Source organism: Colias croceus, chromosome 20, assembly GCF_905220415.1.
Source record: "Colias croceus chromosome 20, ilColCroc2.1".
NCBI classification, from domain to species: Eukaryota; Metazoa; Arthropoda; class Insecta; order Lepidoptera; family Pieridae; genus Colias; species Colias croceus.
In genome coordinates this window covers 8549124-8571740 of record NC_059556.1, presented here as the reverse complement: position 1 = coordinate 8571740, position 22617 = coordinate 8549124, and the positions used below count along the sequence as shown (strand labels likewise).

General features: G+C 37.1%; 1 protein-coding gene across 3 annotated transcripts; it reads right to left on the bottom strand.

Moving 5' to 3' along the window:
• Positions 1–74: 74 nt before the first annotated feature.
• Positions 75–22233, bottom strand: LOC123701083 (C2 domain-containing protein 5). 3 transcript variants are annotated; one of them, XM_045648506.1, is made up of 22 exons: positions 21634–22233; positions 19668–19827; positions 19128–19268; positions 18592–18752; positions 18117–18228; positions 17544–17610; positions 14914–17294; positions 14422–14568; positions 13257–13413; positions 11951–12039; positions 11386–11509; positions 10745–10836; positions 10265–10383; positions 9604–9729; positions 9323–9413; positions 8829–8941; positions 7869–7976; positions 7202–7342; positions 6352–6525; positions 2275–2427; positions 1406–1510; positions 75–991 (listed from the first exon to the last, which is right to left on the bottom strand). In XM_045648506.1, exons 1-22 carry the CDS (start codon positions 21811–21813, stop codon positions 941–943), a joined length of 4992 nt encoding a protein of 1663 aa, XP_045504462.1. In that variant the 5' UTR covers positions 21814–22233; the 3' UTR covers positions 75–940. The 3 variants fall into 3 exon arrangements, with proteins under 3 accessions (XP_045504462.1, XP_045504463.1, XP_045504464.1); XM_045648507.1 differs by having other exon boundaries at positions 11386–11506; XM_045648508.1 differs by having other exon boundaries at positions 14914–15137.
• Positions 22234–22617: the final 384 nt, after the last annotated feature.

Genomic DNA, 22617 nt, shown 5'->3' with positions numbered 1-22617 from the left:
CTATATATTATGTATAGAATGTTCTTGTAAGAAGCTAATATATAGGGTACAAGGGTAAAATGAAAATACATAAATAATCACATCCAATTTATTTCCAATAGAAAAGTACATCTGAAAAATTACATAACATACATCTATCTACATTTAAAACAAACGGCAGTTGTCATTTCATGCACTTAAATAAGTGAAAAAATCGAAATATTTTATTAAATAAGAGATAATACTTAATATATAATACAATAAATACATATTGCTTTTATTTTACGTGCAAAATGGAATTTGGAAATTGGAAAATGGAATTTGGAAATTATTAATTTGGAAAATGCACATTTTAAATATTAGGTAGAAACTATTTTTAGGTTGACATGGAAAGTTAATTATTTTCATTTTATTAAAGTTTTTAATGCTTCTGTAAATTTCAAATAAGTTTATCTGTTTGTTAACAAATTACACATAAACACTTATATTAAAGCTCGTACAGATAATTTTAACGATTTTTTTTTAATTTTAAATTCTTAGAGCTTTGGTTTTAAGGGTGGGATTTTAATAAGTACGCATATATTTCATAAAATTAAAACAATAATAATATTATATCAAAAGTGGCAAGCTTTAACCTGAAAACCGTTATATTAAAAATGACTAAACCAGTTGTGATAAAATTAACAATTCCAAACACTTTAAAATTAATATAAAAAGCTATTAGTATTATTGCTTAGGATTTTTCTGATTATAATATTGCGAGGTACATTATTTTAAATAATTATTTAATTTAGAGGAAAATGAATACCAATATGAAATTTAAATTTTTAAAGATAAATTTTATCTACTTGTATATTTGTATAACGTGTGTTTTAAAGGTTTTCTTAATATTTAATTTACTTATTAATAAATAAATAAAAACGTTTTTGAATACATTTATACCTAATTAAGATATGTCATGTCAGTAAGTTATATGAACAACATCGCCGCCAACGGAGAGAAGACATTGACCCTGAAAGAAAAACATTTTCTTTTTATTTATTATACAAAAAAATAAATAAACCAGATAGGGCATAATTTAGTTACTATAACGAACTTTTTAACTTTACAGATAACTGTTAAAATTTAAATATTTAAGTTCATCAAAATACGTCTTAGCAGCAGTGTAAAAAAAATAAAATAAAATAGGAAAGTACCTAATTTCCTGGTAATGTTGAAAGTCTATTGCTAATTTAAGGTAATTGCTAAGCTATATCTTATTTTAAAAAGTCTGCCTATTACACTCGTAGGAAGACTTTTACAAAGGACAATTTTTGTAGTTCTTTATTGTACGTCAACGGATATCAATTCCAAATACACAAAAAGCTGTATTTTCTAGTCTACTATATTTTTTACCATTTCGAAATAAAGAAAAAGCGAAAAATACCTGATTTTTGTGCGCATTATCCTGCAACATGAGGTGTGTGACGTAGAAGGAAGTGAGCGCGTTCCCGCCCAACGCAGCTGTATATGCGCGAACTATTGCCAACACCTGGTGACGAAACATTTATTAATTATATTATAAAATGAAAAAAAAAAATATTTTAAAGCCAGTTGTTACAGCTGTGAGATAAAGCTTCGTAATACCATCTTCATTATAATATAATTATAATATAAACTAGCGGTCCGCCCCGGCTTCGCCCGTGGTACATGTTTACGTTTTCTCTCCATAAGAACCATCCTCGTACTTCAAAGAATATAATAAAAAAAGAATTATCGAAATCGGTTCAACCGTTCTCGAGTTATGCGCTTACCAACACATTTTGCGATTCATTTTTATATATAAGATTTATAAAAAAAAAAAATATTATTTTAAAGCCAGTTGTTACAGAACTGAGATAAAGCTTCGTAATACCATCTTCATCATATTATTACTGCTTTATGCGTCATAATATTATTTGGTAAGATTCGGCAGAGCTCTAATTTTAGCTTTGCTTATAGCTACGTATTTACACAATATACAGAAACAACTAGTAAAGAATCTTCATACAATTCGTTCGAAATGCTTCACGCACAAAATCAAGTGTGTTTACGAGATTCGTAAGGGTATTAGCACAATTATTGGTAGCTATAAAACTAGCCTTACGATTCTCGTAAACATGCAATGCTAGTGTGCGTGAGCTATTTCGAACGTTTTGTATGAAGATTCCCTGGTTGTATCTGTATATTGTGCCATAGCTCTATCTTTGCCTCTACCTGTGTAAACATAGAGTACTTTACTCTACTTATAGCTCTATTAACAGATAGAGCGCTCACCTCGCAAGTGAAGGTGTGCAGGAAGCCGCTCAGCCCGCCGAGCTCGCGCACGCCGGTGGTCTCGCGCACGAACAGCAGCCGCAGTGCGCACACGCGCCGCGCGCACACGCTGCCGCTCAGCGCCGGCAGCGTGCTCAGCGATACGCGACCGCTCTATAACATATGGTAGACATGTAGAGACATGTAGCTGAGTGATACGCGACCGCTCTACAACATAGGGTAGAGATGTAGAGACATGCAGCTGAGTGATACGCGACCGCTCTACAATATAGGGAAGAGATGTGGAGACATGCAGCTGAGTGATACGCGACCGCTCTACAAAATATGGTAGAGATGTAGAGACATGCAGCTGAGTGATACGCGACCGCTCTACAATATGGGATAGATGGAAACAAGACGAAAAAAAATATTATATAGAGCTTAGGGTAGTGAGGAACACGCGACCGCTCTACAACATGATAGAGATGTAGAGACGTGCATAGATAGAGCTCAGAGCATGCTGAGTGATATGCGACCGGTCTACTACATATGGTAGAGATATAGAGACATGTATAGTTGTGATGACACGACCGCTCTACAACATAGGTGAGATGTAGAGACGTGTATAGATAGAGCTCAGCATTCTGAGTGATAGGCGACCGATCTACAAATTGGTAGAGATGAAGAGACGTGTATAGATAGAGCTCAGTGTGATGAGTGATACGCGACCGCTCTACAACATGGTAGAGTTATAGAGACATGCAGCTGAGGGATACGCGACCACTCTACAACATGGTAGAGATGTAGAGACATGCACCTGAGTGATACGCGACCACTCTACAACATGGTAGAGATATAGAGACATGCAGCTGAGTGATACGCGACCGCTCTACAATATGGGATAGATGGAAACAAGACGTAAAAAAATATTATATAGAGCTCAGGGTAGTGAGGAACACGCGACCGCTCTACAACATGATAGAGATGTGGAGACGTGCATAGATAGAGCTCAGAGCATGCTGAGTGATATGCGACCGGTCTACTACATATGGTAGAGATATAGAGACATGTATAGTTGTGATGACACGACCGCTCTACAACATAGGTGAGATGTAGAGACGTGTATAGATAGAGCTCAGCATTCTGAGTGATAGGCGACCGATCTACAAATTGGTAGAGATGAAGAGACGTGTATAGATAGAGCTCAGTGTGATGAGGAATACGCGACCGCTCTACAACATGGAAGAAATGCAGAGACGTGTATAGATAGAGCTCAATGTGATGAGTGATACGCGACCGCTCTACAACATGGAAGAGATGTTGAGACGTGTATAGATAGAGCTCAGTGTGATGAGGGATACGCGACCACTCTACAACATGGTAGAGTTATAGAGACATGCAGCTGAGGGATACGCGACCACTCTACAACATGGTAGAGATGTAGAGACATGCACCTGAGTGATACGCGACCACTCTACAACATGGTAGATCTCTACTATCTATCTATCTATATATCACTCAGCTGCATGTCTCTATATCTATAGAGACATGCAGCTGAGTGATACGCGACCGCTCTACAATATGGGATAGATGGAAACAAGACGTAAAAAAATATTATATAGAGCTCAGGGTAGTGAGGAACACGCGACCGCTCTACAACATGATAGAGATGTGGAGACGTGCATAGATAGAGCTCAGAGCACGCTGAGTGATATGCGACCGGTCTACTACATATGGTAGAGATATAGAGACATGTATAGTTGTGATGACACGACCGCTCTACAACATAGGTGAGATGTAGAGACGTGTATAGATAGAGCTCAGCATTCTGAGTGATAGGCGACCGATCTACAAATTGGTAGAGATGAAGAGACGTGTATAGATAGAGCTCAGTGTGATGAGGAATACGCGACCGCTCTACAACATGGAAGAAATGCAGAGACGTTTATAGATAGAGCTCAGTGTGATGAGGGATACGCGACCGCTCTACAACATGGAAGAGATGTAGAGACGTGTATAGATAGAGCTCAGCATTCTGAGTGATAGGCGACCGATCTACAAATTGGTAGAGATGAAGAGACGTGTATAGATAGAGCTCAGTGTGATGAGGAATACGCGACCGCTCTACAACATGGAAGAAATGCAGAGACGTTTATAGATAGAGCTCAGTGTGATGAGGGATACGCGACCACTCTACAACATGGTAGAGATGTAGAGACATGCACCTGAGTGATACGCGACCACTCTACAACATGGTAGATCTCTACTATCTATCTATCTATATATCACTCAGCTGCATGTCTCTATATCTATAGAGACATGCAGCTGAGTGATACGCGACCGCTCTACAATATGGGATAGATGGAAACAAGACGTAAAAAAATATTATATAGAGCTCAGGGTAGTGAGGAACACGCGACCGCTCTACAACATGATAGAGATGTGGAGACGTGCATAGATAGAGCTCAGAGCACGCTGAGTGATATGCGACCGGTCTACTACATATGGTAGAGATATAGAGACATGTATAGTTGTGATGACACGACCGCTCTACAACATAGGTGAGATGTAGAGACGTGTATAGATAGAGCTCAGCATTCTGAGTGATAGGCGACCGATCTACAAATTGGTAGAGATGAAGAGACGTGTATAGATAGAGCTCAGTGTGATGAGTGATACGCGACCGCTCTACAACATGGTAGAGATATAGAGACATGCAGCTGAGTGATACGCGACCGCTCTACAATATGGGATAGATGGAAACAAGACGTAAAAAAATATTATATAGAGCTCAGGGTAGTGAGGAACACGCGACCGCTCTACAACATGATAGAGATGTGGAGACGTGCATAGATAGAGCTCAGAGCATGCTGAGTGATATGCGACCGGTCTACTACATATGGTAGAGATATAGAGACATGTATAGTTGTGATGACACGACCGCTCTACAACATAGGTGAGATGTAGAGACGTGTATAGATAGAGCTCAGCATTCTGAGTGATAGGCGACCGATCTACAAATTGGTAGAGATGAAGAGACGTGTATAGATAGAGCTCAGTGTGATGAGGAATACGCGACCGCTCTACAACATGGAAGAAATGCAGAGACGTTTATAGATAGAGCTCAGTGTGATGAGGGATACGCGACCGCTCTACAACATGGAAGAGATGTAGAGACGTGTATAGATAGAGCTCAGTGTGATGAGGGATACGCAACCGCTCTACAACATGGAAGAAATGTAAAGACGTGTATAGATAGAGCTCAGTGTGATGAGGGATACGCGACCGCTCTACAAAATATGGTAGAGATGTAGAGACATGCAGCTGAGTGATACGCAACCGCTCTACAACACATGGTAGAGATGTAGAGACATGCAGCTGAGTGATACGCGACCACTCTACAACATGGTAGAGATATAGAGACATGCAGCTGAGTGATACGCGGCCGCTCTACAACATGGTAGAGATATAGAGACATGCAGCTGAGTGATACGCGACCGCTCTACAAAATATGGTAGAGATGTAGAGACATGCAGCTGAGTGATACGCGACCACTCTACAACATGGTAGAGATGTAGAGACATGCAGCTGAGGGATACGCGACCGGTCTATTACATGGAAGAGATGTAGAGACGTTTATAGACATACAGATAAATAGAGCTCAGCATGCTGAGTGATAGGTGACCGCTCTTTGGAATAGGGGAGAGAAATTATAGAGACATGTCCAGCTCTGTGTGTTTAGGATAACACAACCAATAAAAGAGAAATATTACAAATAGGCAGATGTAAGAGTAAGATGAAAGGAGTGTATTTAAGATAATTATTAATTAGATATGAATAGTTTTCGATAATTAGGGGATGTTTAAACAGTGTATGTATATGCGTGCCCTAATTTACATAAAAACATGCGACACTTCTACAACTCATAAAACTTAAGGTCATAAGCACAAATGCTCTATAAAAAAACAATGATTATAAATATGTAATACTTTAAAATGTTTCGCAAGTATCATTAATCACTGCCCAAATTATGTAGATATTGACAGAAAAAAAAGTAACCTATTTACTCTACTTTATTCTACAAACAGCATCACATACCGGTCCAGCAGTTCTCTCATCAGCCGTCTCCTGGCTCTTCACGAGCTGTTCCTCATCCAACGCGAAGATATCGTCCTCATGCTGTACTTCCTTGTCTGTACCGTTCGTGTGTTCAGATTTTGACGGATCATGGAGGGGTAGGGCTGTGCCTGATACTACTAGCTGTATTTCGTCCTGGAATTAAAATTGGTCACTAGTCAGTTAAATGGACTATATATCAACGAAAGGTTAGGTTTGGTTATACGCTTTCTGTGCTATTTACTTTATTGTTACTGTAACGTTATTCCATACTTATTATGTATGTAATAAAGTTCATAGTACAAAGTTCTCTTAGCAGTATTATTCCCACCAGCTACAAGATACTTCACCACATGATAATATAGGTGCAAGGTTGATAAAGCCGATGCCACTTTATTATACGTATGTATACAATATCACATTGCGAAATGTAAGTATAATGCCACATTCTTATATGTAAGGGTACAATGCCACATTTTTATATGTGAGGGTACAATGCCACATTTTTATGTGTGAGGGTACAATACCACATTTTTATATGTAAGGGTACAATGCCACATTCTTATATGTAAGGGTACAATGCCACATTTTTATATGTGAGGGTACAATGGCACATTTTTATATGTGAGGGTACAATGCCACATTTTTATAATATGTGAGGGTACAATGCCACATTTTTATATGTGAAGGTACTATTGTATTGTTGTGTAGGATGTGGTATTCCACATCCTTATATGAAGGTACAACACCACGTATCTAAATTCAGGGTACAGTTCTACAAGGCCATATTACTTAAACCACTTATTTCCACAAATCATAAAACCACACTCACCTCAGGCAAATCCAATTGAAAAGCAGGCGGGGCCAAAGCAGCTGGTTGCAATCTCCTCAACTTGTAGGCCGCTCCACTTAACGCGGACGACACTAGACGCTCTGCACTCGAACCCACTGACCCTAGACGTGTGCGCCATACCTGGGAAATTATAGTATTTATATTATATGGATATTTAATTAGCTTTTTTCAAGGAAAGACAAATGCACAAATAGTCAAATTTTCGCAATTTTAAGGTGCTTTTCCACCAATAATGTGCGCAGATGTGTAGCGAGGCTATTGTAATAGCCAATAGTATCGATTCAAACGCTAAACACTTCATACTTCAAACTAAAGAATTAATATTAATGATTAAAAAAGTAGGACATTTTTTGGTATTACGATATGAATGTGTTATCGATTATCAATGTTGTTAAAGCTTTATTGATGTTATACACTGACAAAAAATAATATGAAAGCAAAAGTGGTACCTTAGCCGTTTGTATTTCACCAGATATCTTATTTCGAAACACTATACATCATACAGTAAGTATATTAATACGGTATTACTTATCAGTAGCTCTTAATTAAAACTACGCTTAAAATTAAATACAATTAATCAGTCAGTCTATTAACAAATCATGATTTAAATACATTAAATTTATTAATAAACAATATAAAAACAAACCTGCATAAACGCATAGGGTTGCGCGTATGGCGATGTTGACGGTTTGAGAGAGTTTGTATACACTTGCATGTTGTTTCTCCGACTCGCTAATAGTTTCGCTGTTTCTACCTGACATACATACAAACACAATCAGTTTAAATGTGATGGAAATTCAAATAAATTAATATTATTAACGGTTCAAACGAAATGAAAATGTTGAGATGGTCCGGCGGTGTCACAAGATTGGATAAAATTAAAAACAAGTACATACGAGGGTCCTTTAAAGTCGCGGATATCCGAGACAAGATGAGAGAGAGCAGACTACGGTGGTTTGGCCATGTGCAACGCCGTGACCCTGAACACATGACCCAGAAAGTAATGTTTATGACCACGGTAAACCAACAAAAAATAGGAAGAGGCCGTCCACCGACTAACTGGACTTCGACCATCAAAAAAGACCTAATGACGAAGGGCCTGACGCCTGAAGCTGCAAAGGACAGAACAATGTGGAGAAAGAGTGTTGGTTGTGCCGACCCCAAATAAATGGGATGAGGCAAGGGAGATGATGATGATTATTAACGGTTCAACGTAAACTTTACGTAACTTAAAGATATTTCATTTAAAAACGATGAACGTTCAAAAATTTCATACAGATATGGTTATTTGTAAAAAAATAAAATATTAAGAATATTTTATAGCAATATATATCTAAACCGGTATTCCGAGTGTATTGGCACAATGCTACAGGTATGGGTACAGTTACACATGATTGGGTACAGTTTCACATGTTTGGGGTACAAATACACATGTTTAGGTACAGTGCACATTGCCACATTATTGAGGTGCGTAAAAGTAAAATGATTATTATTAATACACACATTACACTTAATTATGTGTGTGTGTGAGAGTTAGTGTTTGTTTTTGTAAAAGTATATATGTTTTTGTGTGCGTATGTGCATGTGTGTGTGTGTACATCCTCACATCTTCAGCCTCATCCAGTTCTAGTAAGCAAGCGTCCTTATCAGCGCACAGGTCGAGTGCGGGCGGTTCTTCACTCTCTACGTCGTTTGGGCGTGTCGGCTCGCATATTGCACCTGGCAATTTTGTTAATTTAAAAAAAAATGATAAACAATACTCTTGAGTAGGCAATATTACGCCTCAATAAATTACTTCAAATAATGTGAAGAACTAGCTGACCCTTATAACTCGGAAGTTATAAGGGTATAAAAAATATCGTAAGATCGGACTTTTACAATAATTTTCATAGCTGCTTCGCTTCTATTGATTGAATCGTGATATTAGGTAATCAATAAGAGCATGTGTGCTGAGCACACATGTCAGAAGTGAAACTCTTTTGGCAAGTTTCAAAGATACCAACATCGTCGACTCACTTCATGACTTGACGGTATTGCTATAACGCCACATTGAAATTTTAATCTCAACGCGCCTTACGAAGTTTCACTTCAAAAACTTACCTATATCATAACCATTAGCTGCCTTATTTGCTGTGAACGCGTCCCACAGGGCCTTTTGTATCTCCAAAGCATCCTTGTCATTTTCTGTTGCCTGTAACATTTATAAAAATTCATGTCAACACGTTAAAAATTTGCAATCGGATATTAAATGTACTATTACAGAAAAGAGTTCATTATCAGCTGTCTACCACACAGACAGCTTCTCCTACCTATTAACTTTTTTCCCCTACCATAATTCTAAATGATTTATTACAATTGATCAATGATCTACAAGTGATTACCTTGATCCTAGGCGGTGCTGGTGGCGGTAAAGCGGCCAATCGCACAGCTGTGCCCGTAGCTAATGCCATTACACAGCGTTCGCCGATCGCTATTTGGGTTTGTAACGAGAATATCGCATTTGCACCCTGGAAAAATACATAAATTTAATTAAGGGCTGATTTTTCAATCCTCGCTTAAAACTTATTCGTCGAATAACGTATTAAACTACGATTTCAAAATGTATTCTTATTGCATGCAATTGATCGTTTACAAGTGACATTTTAATATTATCGTGTAATACTTTATTGGACGAGTAACTTTTAACCAGGGATTGAAAAATCGGCCCTTAATGGTAGTATTTACGTACAATAAACAACTAGATATATGCAATCGTTTCTTTAAGAATCGTCAAAAATTGTATAACGTTAAAACATACATTCAAATGAATGAGCTTATTTCGTGACGGTTATGTTTATAGTCTATTTCGCCGTTCATAAGAAAACTCTGCCTAAAACACGCGTAGGTAGAGTTTAGCTTCGGACACCTTTTGTGCGTGAATGTGAGTCTAATAGTTTAATCAATGGTATGACATTTTTTTGCCAAATTAGATAACATAATATTATATCAAAAAGATTTTTCAACTATATTAATTATTTATCATACCAACAAATACATATTTACCTGCATCCTCAACTTAGCGAGTAATAATTTATGCAGCTCATACTCCAAAAAGGGAAGCTGGTCGGAGATGTCTCTAGCGCCTGGTTCAGCTGCTGGAGGGGCTCTACGTATTCTGCCAGCTAGAATATAGGAAAGAGTTTAAAATTTATTTTAATGTGTTCTTACATATTAAACTATGAACTATTTACTGAACGGCGTAAGGAGAGTTTTTCGTGTGTATTTCGATATAAAAATCGACGTGTGTTGGATCGACAAGATTATAACTATAGGTAAGTTAAGTTAATATTTATTAAATTGCAGAAATGAATCTTATCAAACATATTTTGCTTATAAATAAATCCTATATCAAAATCACAAATATGAATGAAATAGGTTTCTAGGTGAAAATCTTATTTTTTAATTTCATTTTTTTTATCACCTATCGAAAAAGGTAACAAGAACATAAAAATGAGTGTTGTAAGTTCAAATAAACATACATACCAACAGCAGTAAGCGTAACAGCCTTCCCGTGCGAAGTCAGTCGGTTTGGTTTCGAGCAAGTTGCCAATAGTACTGTTGGTACTCGAGCGCGCCTGAAATTGGAATTTATTTCAAGAAATAGATACACGAAAGAAATAATTTTAACAGAAAAGTACAAAATGATAGTAACTTAAATGTTACTCATTTTAGTTAAACGAAGAGCTCGATCGAGATAACGATTTTTAAATGATGATTTTCAATATGGAGTAAGTATCACTATAGTATAGTATAAAACGAAGTCGCTTTCTCTGTCCCTATGTCCCTTTGTATGCTTAAATCTTTAAAACTACGCAACGGATTTTGATGCGGTTTTTTTTAATAGATAGAGTGATTCAAGAGGATGGTTTTAGTATTAGATTTTAGACAAAGCGGGCGAAGCCGCGGGCGGTAAGCTAGTAAATTATAAAACGATGATATAAAAAATGTAACATGTGAAATATCAAAGTTGGGCAATTAGTACACGATTTGAAATGGTTGTTTAATACATGACAAATTGTTTTAACCTAGCATTGAAATAACATAAAAATAAGTAAAGAGAATTCCATTGAGACAAGTTCTCTTTCTCTTTTTTATTGTCGAAAAGAGAAGAGAAGAGTACACACCGACACTCCCCGCACGTGGCCAGCTCAGCTCTGTACGGGCCGGAGCCCGGCGAGTACGGCACGTGCGCGATACTGCAGCCCTCGTTCTCACTCTCTTCTATCGTGTTTTTCGATCCGTTCACTACTGGAAGAGAGTAATAATAATTTTCCATATTAAAAACTAGCTGTGCCGCGCGGTTTCGCCCGCGTGGCTCCGCTCCTGTTGGTCTTAGCGTGATAATATATAGCCTATATTACTCGTGGATAATGTAGCTTTCGAATGGTGAAAGAATTTTTAAATCGGTCCTGTAGTTTATGAGCCTATTCATTACAATCAAACAAACAAAGATTTCCTCTTTATAATATTAGTGTAGATAGTATTTTAAAACGGAAAAATTTGCAAAAAGAATGGTGGGATGTGAATTAAAGCCATTCGCTGTAACAATGCTAAGCTAATTTCTTCGTTTCTATCATTCTGTAAACTAAAAATAGACCCGTAATAAGAGTGTTGCAAATTTTGTAGGTATTTTAACACAAAGGTAATTCTTCGCGCAATACAAAAAAAATTACAAAAGTTGTACATTACATGACACATAAGGCTCGTCTGTGTTGAAATCGCAGTCTAAATTGATTACTGCCGCTGTTCCGGAGGCTGACAGTACGCACACGTCCTCCCTGTGGATATAAATTTATCGGTATGTTTACAACCTAAGTTTTGACAAGGTTGCACGTGACTTTAGCATCTTTTGAAGAATGCTTAAAATTATTTATTTTCTGAGAGTAGATATGCGTGTTATGAATGTATATGTCGTGGCCATATCGTAGATTTGCCCATTTCATGAAATGCGCCCATTTCATGAAATGATCGATCATTTCATTTCGATGACGATTACGATTTCGGCAATTGTTTAACGATCTGATCAAACTATGTTGGCCATTTCATGAAATGCGACCATTTCGTGAAAATATGATCAATCATTTCATGAAAAAAGCAAATCTACGATATGGCCACGACATATATATTATGTGAACCTCGTAAAGCTCTATATAGCGTCTCGCTCGCAAACATTATCACGGAGGAGCAGCGCAGCGTGCAGTCGTCTTAATGACATGTATCATGTATCGAAATCGATTCGTGTGATCACGTGTATTCACATGCATTCGTGTGGTATTTATATGGAATGTTTGTAGGTATTTTTATGTTTTTGCATATGTGTGTACTGCGTGTTTCCATGTATGTATATCATCCGTATAGCAGCCCGCTCGCAGTACGCGAGCATAGCAGAGCCGCTGCTCTGCTGTGCTGTGCTCGCTGCGCTCAGCGCGCGTTGACTGGTGTGATTACGTGTGAGTTATATTGTGTTACACGTGTACATATTTGCCTGTTTTATTATTGTGTGCATGTATGTTATGTTAATATGTGTGTGTATATTGTGCGCTAACACGTGTGTATATGGTACCGTATAGCCGCCCGCTCGCAGTAGGCGAGTACAGCGAAGCTGCGAGCGTTGCCTGGTGTGATTACGTGTAGTTATATTGTGTTACACGTGTACATATTTGGCTGTTTTAGTATAACGTTTTAACGTGAGCATGAATTTTTATATGTGCGTGTATATTGTATGTTAATTTGAAATTATAGGTCTGTTTATGTATAATTATGTGTATTTTTCTGAAAATGACTGTTTGTTTCTTTTCTTTTTTTTATTGATGATAGGGAAGCGCTTGACCACAATCTCCCCTGATGTTAAGCTGAGATGTGGTCTAAGATGGAACGCGCTTCCCTAGAAGGTACCTGTTCACTCTACGCTTGAAGACCTCGTCAGGGATATCGTTTCTAAAATAAATAAAATAAGTAAAAAAATAAAGTGTTAACACGTGTGTGTATACGGTACCGTATGGCCGCCCGCTCGCAGTAGGCGAGCACGGCGGAGCAGCGCAGCGCGCGCGCGTGCGCCCGCAGCTCGGTGCGCAGCTCCGCCCACCACGCCGCGCGCGACCCGCTCTCGCCGCCGTCCACTAGCTTCACTGAACGCGCGCATACTGTGCCACCTGCCGTACATTTTTTTATTTATAAATAAATTAAATGTACGGAAAAGGTTAGAATTCCTCAAAAAGTAGAGAAAAAAAAAGATTTGCAACATTCAGGTGACATGACATTTTATAAAGCTTTTTACCCAACTAATGCTGTCCACGACAATTTGATTAATTTAGTGTACAAAATATACAATTTTTGATACCATTAAAAACTTCAAAACATTATATATCTATATCGTGACCATATCGTAGATTTGCTCACTTCATGAAACGATCGATCATTTCATGAAATGGTCAAATTTCATGGTTTTGGCCACATTATGATGTGATTTGAGCATAACAATGAAAAATCATAACTCGATATGGACAACTAAACGCGCGGTTTTTTCATGAAATGATCAAAATTATTTGATCATATCGTAAAGTAGTTACAGTAATTATTGGTAGAGGCGCTGCAAGCGCTGTGTTTATGTGTGAAGATGGCGACCGAAGGCAGAATTTTTATTCCTCGCAGTAAAATACTTCATAATTCGTTCAATTACATTATAAAATAAGTCATAGCAAAGAATTTACGACAAAGAGGTTCGAGTACTATGGAAACTGCGGATATCTTATATTCAAGAAAAAATGCGTCTTAAATCCTATATAAACCAGCTATATCCTACTTACTAATAATTATTATATTTGTTTGTTTTCTAAAAATAGACGACGTGAAACTTGACATGTTTGATAACTAATAAAAATAATATTTAATTCTATTTGTTTTTCAGCCGACTGACTTAAATGACAATAAACAAGTTCTTAAAAAATTCTGAAAATTTAAATATTTTACGGATTATCTATATTTTATATGATCTGGCCAAATGTGGATGACAAAATCGTGAATTTTTGACGATTTAACGATCTGGTCAAAGTAAGTTGACCACATCATAAAATACGACGATTTCATGAAATGATCAATCATTTCATGAACTGAGCAAATCTACGATATGGCCACGACATCTACATAAACTGTATACTCACCAATATGTACAATAAAGCCAGGCGGATATTCAGTCATTGTAAGGAATGGATATTCTAACATATCCAAATTATTACTGTTCATAGACGGACGCAGTATCGCTCCCCCACCACTGCCTGTGTTACCGAGAGACGCGTTCAGTGAACTACCTATAAGATGAAAGGAAGGAGGAAAGAGAATTGCCAAAAACGATTAATGAATTGAATAAGTATATATTTGAAAAGATAAGTAATGAAAACTGAATAGAGAAGAATGGCAGTTTCAGATACAATCTAATAACTATGATAAAAGTAACAAACAGATACGAAATAATTCGCACGATAAAAAGTGGTGTTTATTTTTCATTTTCACATTTAAAACAAAGTCTATTGAATGGTTTGAATTTTACCTTCGGTATTAACGAAGAAGCTCAACAGTATCTGTTTTACCAATAGAAAAAAAATAGATTTTAATTTTGCATGTTTCAAATTGTCACTACAACAGAACCAACTCACCTTTAGGCGTGATACTAAGGTCGGAGTCAGACGAGCGGCGGTGTATGCCCATCGGCGTGGAGGTGGAGTGCAGCGAGGCGCTGTGCGGGTGTGCGGGCGGGGCGGGGTGCGCGGGCGGGGCGGGCTCGCGGCCGCCGTACGACTCGTGACGTGCGTGACGCGGAGACCCTCTGTCCTTGTCCCGCTCCTTCTCCCTGTCGCCCTTCTCCCTCTCACACTTATCCCTGCCAACATCGCACGCCGCATGCGAGTTACCACACACGCTAGCACTGTTAGTGTCCGACTCTACGCCCTCTACGTCTAGACTCTCGGATCTATCTACGCCGCTCTCGGGCAGGGACGGGATCGTCTCTAAGTGCGCGCCGCTAAGGATGGGGTGGAAGTTCTGCAAGACCGGCGCGCGGGTTAACTTGCGTGCGGTGACGTTAGAGGCGCTTTCCTTGGACATTTTGAGCGAGCCGACCGATTCCGCGGTCGAGTGGACGCTGTCTTGTCGAATTAACTTCTTCTCCTTTTTGTCTTTTGCGTGAGCCGCATCCTTCGCTTTGTTTTCTGCTTCGACCGTTTCCAATCTTTCGTGCACGTCGTCGAAGAACTTTTTCTCGGCCGTCTGGAAGTCTGGACTAGTCGGTATGAGCAGAGATTGAACTTTGTCGATCAAAATTGTCTCCATCGCCGTGTGAACTAACCCCGCGGGTTTTATCGCTGGCTTCTCTTTCTTAAACGATTTCTGTTCGCGGAAATGTTCATCTTTGCTGTAAATGCTCGAAGGACCACTCAATGACGCCCTGGAAACGGGTTCGGAACCTATGTACATGGATACCTTGGATGTCCCGAATTCGTCACTTTTACAAAGCCGATTACAATTTAACGCATCTTTATCGAGATTAAGCAGGTCGGTGTAGGAAAGGAAATGTGTTCCCAACACGGTATCGCTAGGTGCTCGGGAAGTAACATCGGAACCAGATCCAGGTTGACTCATTGGAGGTTTCGGATCTAGATGTTTCTTCCTCGGCAACAGGGAATAATGTGATAAGCTTTTTATCATGTTGCTTTTCGAAATTTTCGAAAGCTGTCGCTTTATCCGCCTTGAGGAGCGATACACGAAGCCTTTCTTATCGACTGGCGATGAAGGTGCACTAAAGCTACTAGAAAGCTTCCTATGGGCGAAGGGATTTGGGATTTTAAAAAAGTGATGATGATTTTGAGACTTTGTTGATACACACTTGTCATCTATGGCGCTGTGATCATCAACATCATGGCTCTCTTTCTGACTATTTTCCTGTGCTTCTACGTTAGAAGATACGTTGCTATCCTCTTTTTCAAAAGAAGATGTATTTAGACCTGTTAGCTTCCGTTCCATTTGTGCTATGAACTCGGAATCCACGTCATGTCTCAAGACAGACTTTACAACAGAACTTATCGTGTCAGATTTCATGCCATAGCTGTCTTCTTCTTCATCTGAAGTAGAATACATATCTGAACTCTCAGCTGATAATGCAGACGAAACTGAACCATAATAGCTCACGTCTCCTGGTAATTTTAGGAGATTATCAGTTCGCACAACGACAGGTGAAGTGGGGCATGAGTCGGATATCTTCCTCTCGGGTTGAGGATTGCCTACATTAGCCAAATTTTCCAATGAGGCGCAATGAATTTCTGGAATTTTGTTTTCACTCTGATCACCAGTTTCTTTATCTTTATTTTCACCTGGACCTGTTTTAGCAACGGGCTCAGATTCGCTTATACGCCGTATAGTCGATCCTGGAGAATGTTCAGAATCTTGCGATTCAGAAATTCTCGCGAGACTAGTCTGCGCGTGCATCACTGATCGAGCGAGTATCGACGCCATGTTGATACCTTCATCGTCTTCATCATATTTCTTGACATTCAATCGCTTTAGCTTCTTCAGCTCATTCTTTATCTCCGATATACGTGACGTATCCGACGTATTCGATTTTATCGATATTTGATCATCTTGTTTCGACGATTTGCGACGGCGAAAGCGTTTAGAAAACAGATTAGTTTTCATCTTTTTTATTTTTCCAATTGGACCTGATGAATCTGAGTCGGAATCTTGTCGATTCAATAGTTTGTTTAGTTCTGATTGATCTTCGGATATGTGTTTCAGACCCCTTTGGGTCGCCAAGTCTTGATAGATGGATTGGCTTCCGTAATAACTCTGTGGGTTAGGTCTAATCATTTCGAACGTTCTATCATCATCGTCATTATTTTCTGGTTCATCTAACATGGAAGGTGTTCTAGGGTTCAATATGTTAACAATCATTTGCAATTCGTCTTGATGATGTTGGTAATATTCCTTGAGGTCATCGACACTATCGTCTTCGGTCGCTAAAATGTCCAAGTACTTTTTCAACTGTCTAATAATGGAATGCAAATGCAAGCACGGTACACGACACACCATGCAAAAAATATATTCATGAGTAATTTTCTTGACTAAGTCACAAAGTATTCAAAATGGCACACGTTTTCAAAATTAGTAAATGCTTTACTAGTTTGGCAAAAAATAAAATAACTCTATATAAATGATTTATAGCAGTATCTACAGTATTTCATAAAAATAATATATAATATTGATTCTATTCAACTTTAATTGTGTTTTTACTCACTGTTGTGTTAGTTGTACCGACATTGGTTGACTTGGTAAGGGTAAAGGTGTGATGCTGACAGCCGTTCCTGGAAAGAAAATATATAATTAAACAAAAACCCCCCGAGCAATATTAAACAAAAATATTTTGGTAAGTAAGCAATATTTAAGGCGAATAAAAGTGAAGGTTTTGAGACACATAGTCACATCGAACGCATTTATCCATACTAATATTATAAATGCGAAAGTAACTCTGTCTGTCTGTCTGTTACCTAATCACCCCTTAACTTACTGAACCAATTTGCATGAAATTTGGTATGTAGATATTTTGATTCCCGAGAAAGGACATAGGCTACCTTTTATTGCGAAATATGTACCACGGGCGAAGCCGGGGCGGACCACTAGTATTTTATAAATATATCTATCATTGGAGATCTGAATCATGAGAATAGAGATTATATATTCTAATATCATGTGAAATGATTTATGATTATGAAATAAATTAAACAATTCCACGCCTCCTCAATTACATAATCTCATCGTCTTTCAAAGTTTATTAACATAGTTTGCCTTTAAATCAAGTATAAAACCTTACCAATGGCTCTAGCCACCACACCCGCTTCCCCCTCCAAGTCAAAATCTTGCTGATACCCGACCACTGCGTTAGCACCTAACTCTGCCGCTTTGAGACCCACTAGACGTTGTACCTGCAAATATAATTATTCGTAAATGTACAAAATATATTGTAAATGTTGTTATGTTATGGTATATGTTGTTATGTTAAACTTACTATTATATCTAATATAGTAAAAATTAGTAACCAATAATGTATCTAATATAGTAAGACACAGAATTAAATTGAAGTCATCGTCTGTAATTTCATAAGGAACATAAAAAGCTTTTTGTTGTCTTTCGCTTGTCAAAGAAAAGTTTTAAAACAGCTGACACATCTGTTTATCCTTTTCTATCTTTATCAAATTAACTTTTTCTGGCGTACTTTTAACCGACTTACAAAAACGAAGCTCTATGATGAAACATATGTTTTTTGGGTATGTTTATCGACGGTTTACCTGATTGCTCAGTTTGATGAAAGCGACCTGTCTCGCCTCATTAGATGCCCTGGGTGTTCTGATCTTATCTATCCACTGATACTCAGGGTCGTCGTTAACTATTAACTCCTCTACGAACCCGTGGATAGCAGACACTCTGTATCCTGGTGGTATCATTGGACCTGGAATTATTTAGTTCTTGTGTTGAAGGTCTTATTTTTGAAGTGATTGATATTAATGATACTAAAACTGCTTATATTTTATTACAAGGTAACTAAATGGTAAATTTCAACCAATAAGGTCTTTGCATGAAAAGGTTTACAATTATATTCATTTCTAATTGGGATTGACAGGCTTTTAAGAGTCACAGGCTGATCAGATTATTCAGATTAGTTATGTAGTAGTATGAGTACATATTATGGTTTTAAAGGAATGCAAGAAAAATACTCGAATTTAGTTGATCAAAATACTTTCTCATACCAAAGTAAATTATTTTTTACACAAACATTAAATTAAAAACGGGAAATATAACTCCAAAACACTAAAAAGTCACGTACAATGAAAGAACTGCACGCCACAACTAGACGTCTTGTACTTATTGAAGTCAGAGAACAGCTCCACTTTAACGATCACGTTAAGCTCTCCGCGGATGCCGTGCATCGTGTCGAAGACCGGTATCCAGCCTGACATTACTGCACCTAGATAATAAGATTTATTATCATTACTATATTTTGTCTCATACGATATATTAGTACTTCTGACAGAATTTGGAGTGTGTAATGGCATAAATTAACATTCTTAGCGTGTGCCAGCTATCGACTTCTTTGCTAAATCAATCAACTTCTTAAAATTGAATTAGTAATATGAGATGTGTTATAAAGTTTTTATTAATTTATTTCATTATAGTGTACAATAATTAATTTTTCATAATTTCTTGCAACACCAGCAACTACCATCTGTCTAAATCTTAGTGAAACATCGAAAAGAGGTCACCAGCTAATGTACAGGTTGAATTTACTTTAAAAAAAATAGCTGTAGCTATAATTCATATCTTAAGCAAAATTATTCCAAAACCCTACGTCAAAAAACAACATTACCTCCCGGAGGTCCCGTGATACCATTGGTATTATTCGCCTCCCTCGCCAGCAGAGGCGCTAAACTGATCACCACTTTACCAATCGCGTCATTGGCGGAGTATGTATCGTGGTCCATAAGTCGTAACTGTAGTGGTTCATCTTGGAGTTCTGATTCGTCTACCTGTAATTGCCGTCAAATACATGATAAGATTATACTACTAATGTAAAAAAATGAAGAGATTCTTCTTATATTAGGATTTGTGAAGATGATGAGGATCTTTGGAGAGATTATGCTAATATAACTAACTAATATATAAACGCGAAAGTTTATAAGAATGTATGGATGTAAGTTTGTTACACTTGCGTTTGCCAAAAGCTGAACAGATTTGTGTGAAATTTCTTACAGACTTTAGAGATATAACATTTTGCATAGAAATAGGATTCCATTTGAAGTCTCCATATAATAGAAATGAAGGTCGACAGTCTGCATTTAAGTGGAATGCAGGGTAGGATGAAGATGGGGTAGAAATACATCGGTATATGTTTGTTATATTATACAAATATTATACTGAAGTATACACATACTTGCAGTAAACATGTCATAGCTCCACATTACATACGTCATATACAGAAATATAGAAGAATCTTCATATACATAATCATAAGCCAATACTAGACTAGCGCCAGACGGTGCCGAAAATAGCTTCCGAGATGTCTTCGCCAAAATTATATCGAATAAAAAAATGACCTTGCTTCTTTACATTTTTTCAGATAAGAGACTACTACGTCATGTTACTGATACGTTTGTAGAATTGCGTGGCTCTTTTTTAAAACAAACGCGTCAATGATTACGCTTTATGGTTTTTCTTTTAGTTTTAATTCATAAAACGTTGGACGACAATGTTCGATGTCGTCATTCTAGAAAATTTAAACGCTGAAAACTTCGTTTATCATCTCGGACTTTCGAAGACTATCCTATTGCAATCATATCTACGTAAAAGAAGGTCTGGTTTGTTGCAGTACTTAGATTCTGAAAAATGTTTAAAAAAATTTGATGATTTTTGGTTCAGTATCTGTATCTGCTGGTTCTTATAAAAAATTATTATATGAACAAGTTATTATTAGAAATTTTAACATACAAATAACTTCCCCTCAAACTCATCTATCATCCATTAAAATGTACTATTTAATTGATAAAATGTACCCAATTTATTTGCTTTACAATCAGTCTGTCAATTTATTGAAAGTTTATTCAAAATTAAATGACCCATTTCTAAGGATACCTTAACAGAGAGAAAGACAGAAACCCCATATAAAATTTAAAAGTATCTTCTATTAAGAAAAAAACTTCAGTTCAAATACACAAATCAATATAATGTTTACAATAAGGTTGTTCGCCTTCTTAATAAAGGCATTACAATGGCTTCAGTCTTAGACAGATTTAATTAAGTTTAAACATGTTACACAATTATTGTTTATTTATTAACAACAAGATATAGATCATATGTCTCAGCTTAAAATAATTAGTTGAAAAATATTACTAAACCAAGAAAAAATCAGTTTAGACAGAGCAGGGAAAAATTATGAGGCAAAATTCAGTGAAGACAGATTTATAGATCTGAATTCATATTGGCACAGAGATAGATATATGAAACCTACCGCGTTAAAAAAAAACAAACTTTACCTTTATAATATTAGTATACCTCATGCCAATGTTTCACAGGAGAGGCCCTTAAATTTTTAAATGTATAATAGTTAATACCTACTTGTGTTTTATCAAACAAGAATATACTAAATGGACTGCTTTTAATTTAGGCAAAATATCCTATCTTATAAATATAGTGTATAATATGTATTTGAATATCTAAGGCGCAGTTATTTCTTACCCTGCCTCCTCAACTTTTACATCACAATAAAAACAGAGCGTTAACCTTCTTATAGTTCTATGAACGTTTATTATTTGTAAACAATATTAAATATATCGTACCTCAAACCTGTACCACTCCGTGCTGTTCCATTGAGGGTTCAATGATTTTCTGCAAACATCGGTTTTGTGGGTGACTCCTCCGAATTTTACCTCAACAAAAGCATCCGTGGTGTCACTCGCTCTGTCCATCACAGGCAGGTTCCGACCCGCTAAAACCTTCACCTTTATTTTTCCCGGCATTTTTATGCAAATATTTCATTCACATTCACAGCATAACCGAAATCTATTAGCACATTTAACACTGTATTCAATGAATTTGCTTGTCACACGTTTCTGATTAGAAATAATAATATTGAGTTACTATCTTATCTGGACTGAGTTGTAGGACAAGTATATAGTGTGCAGAGATTTATTTCTGTATACCGATAAACCGGTGTCACTATTGCACCATTTATAAATATTAAAATCACAAAAAAGTCCTTAGGGACACAAACATCTCTAGATCGCAATGCATTTTGTATTACTTTATATTTTATAAACAAAAACACTCTGATGCTACTTCACTTGAAACTGTAGAGAAAGTGTGTGTTACGAAAGTTTACCTATTTATAGTTTGTACATTTTATAAATAATCCTGAAATGCGAACAACACAAACAGCTGTTGAAACGAAATGTCAAATGGCATATTGGTTTTTAATTTTACTAATTACTCGGATACAAGTCGATTGGTTTAATTTTTACTCAAATAATTCATCTCTTTTAAAAATGTTTTAAAACAAACAAAATCTGTTATTCTCACAGAACAGTAAGAACATAATAGAAGTGCGATGTGGGCGTGGCCCACGTGTCACTAGTAAGGTAAGATCACCTAACTCGCTCTCAGTTGTGCGCAGAAAAATATTCGAGTCGGTTGTCAACTGTCAAACCTTATTTCCATATTTATTCATTATTTAGAGCGTGTTGTTCGGTATTAGAGTGGAAAAATGATAGCAGACGAAATAATATCAGCAATCGAGGCATTTCATACCATCGGTAAGTCTTATT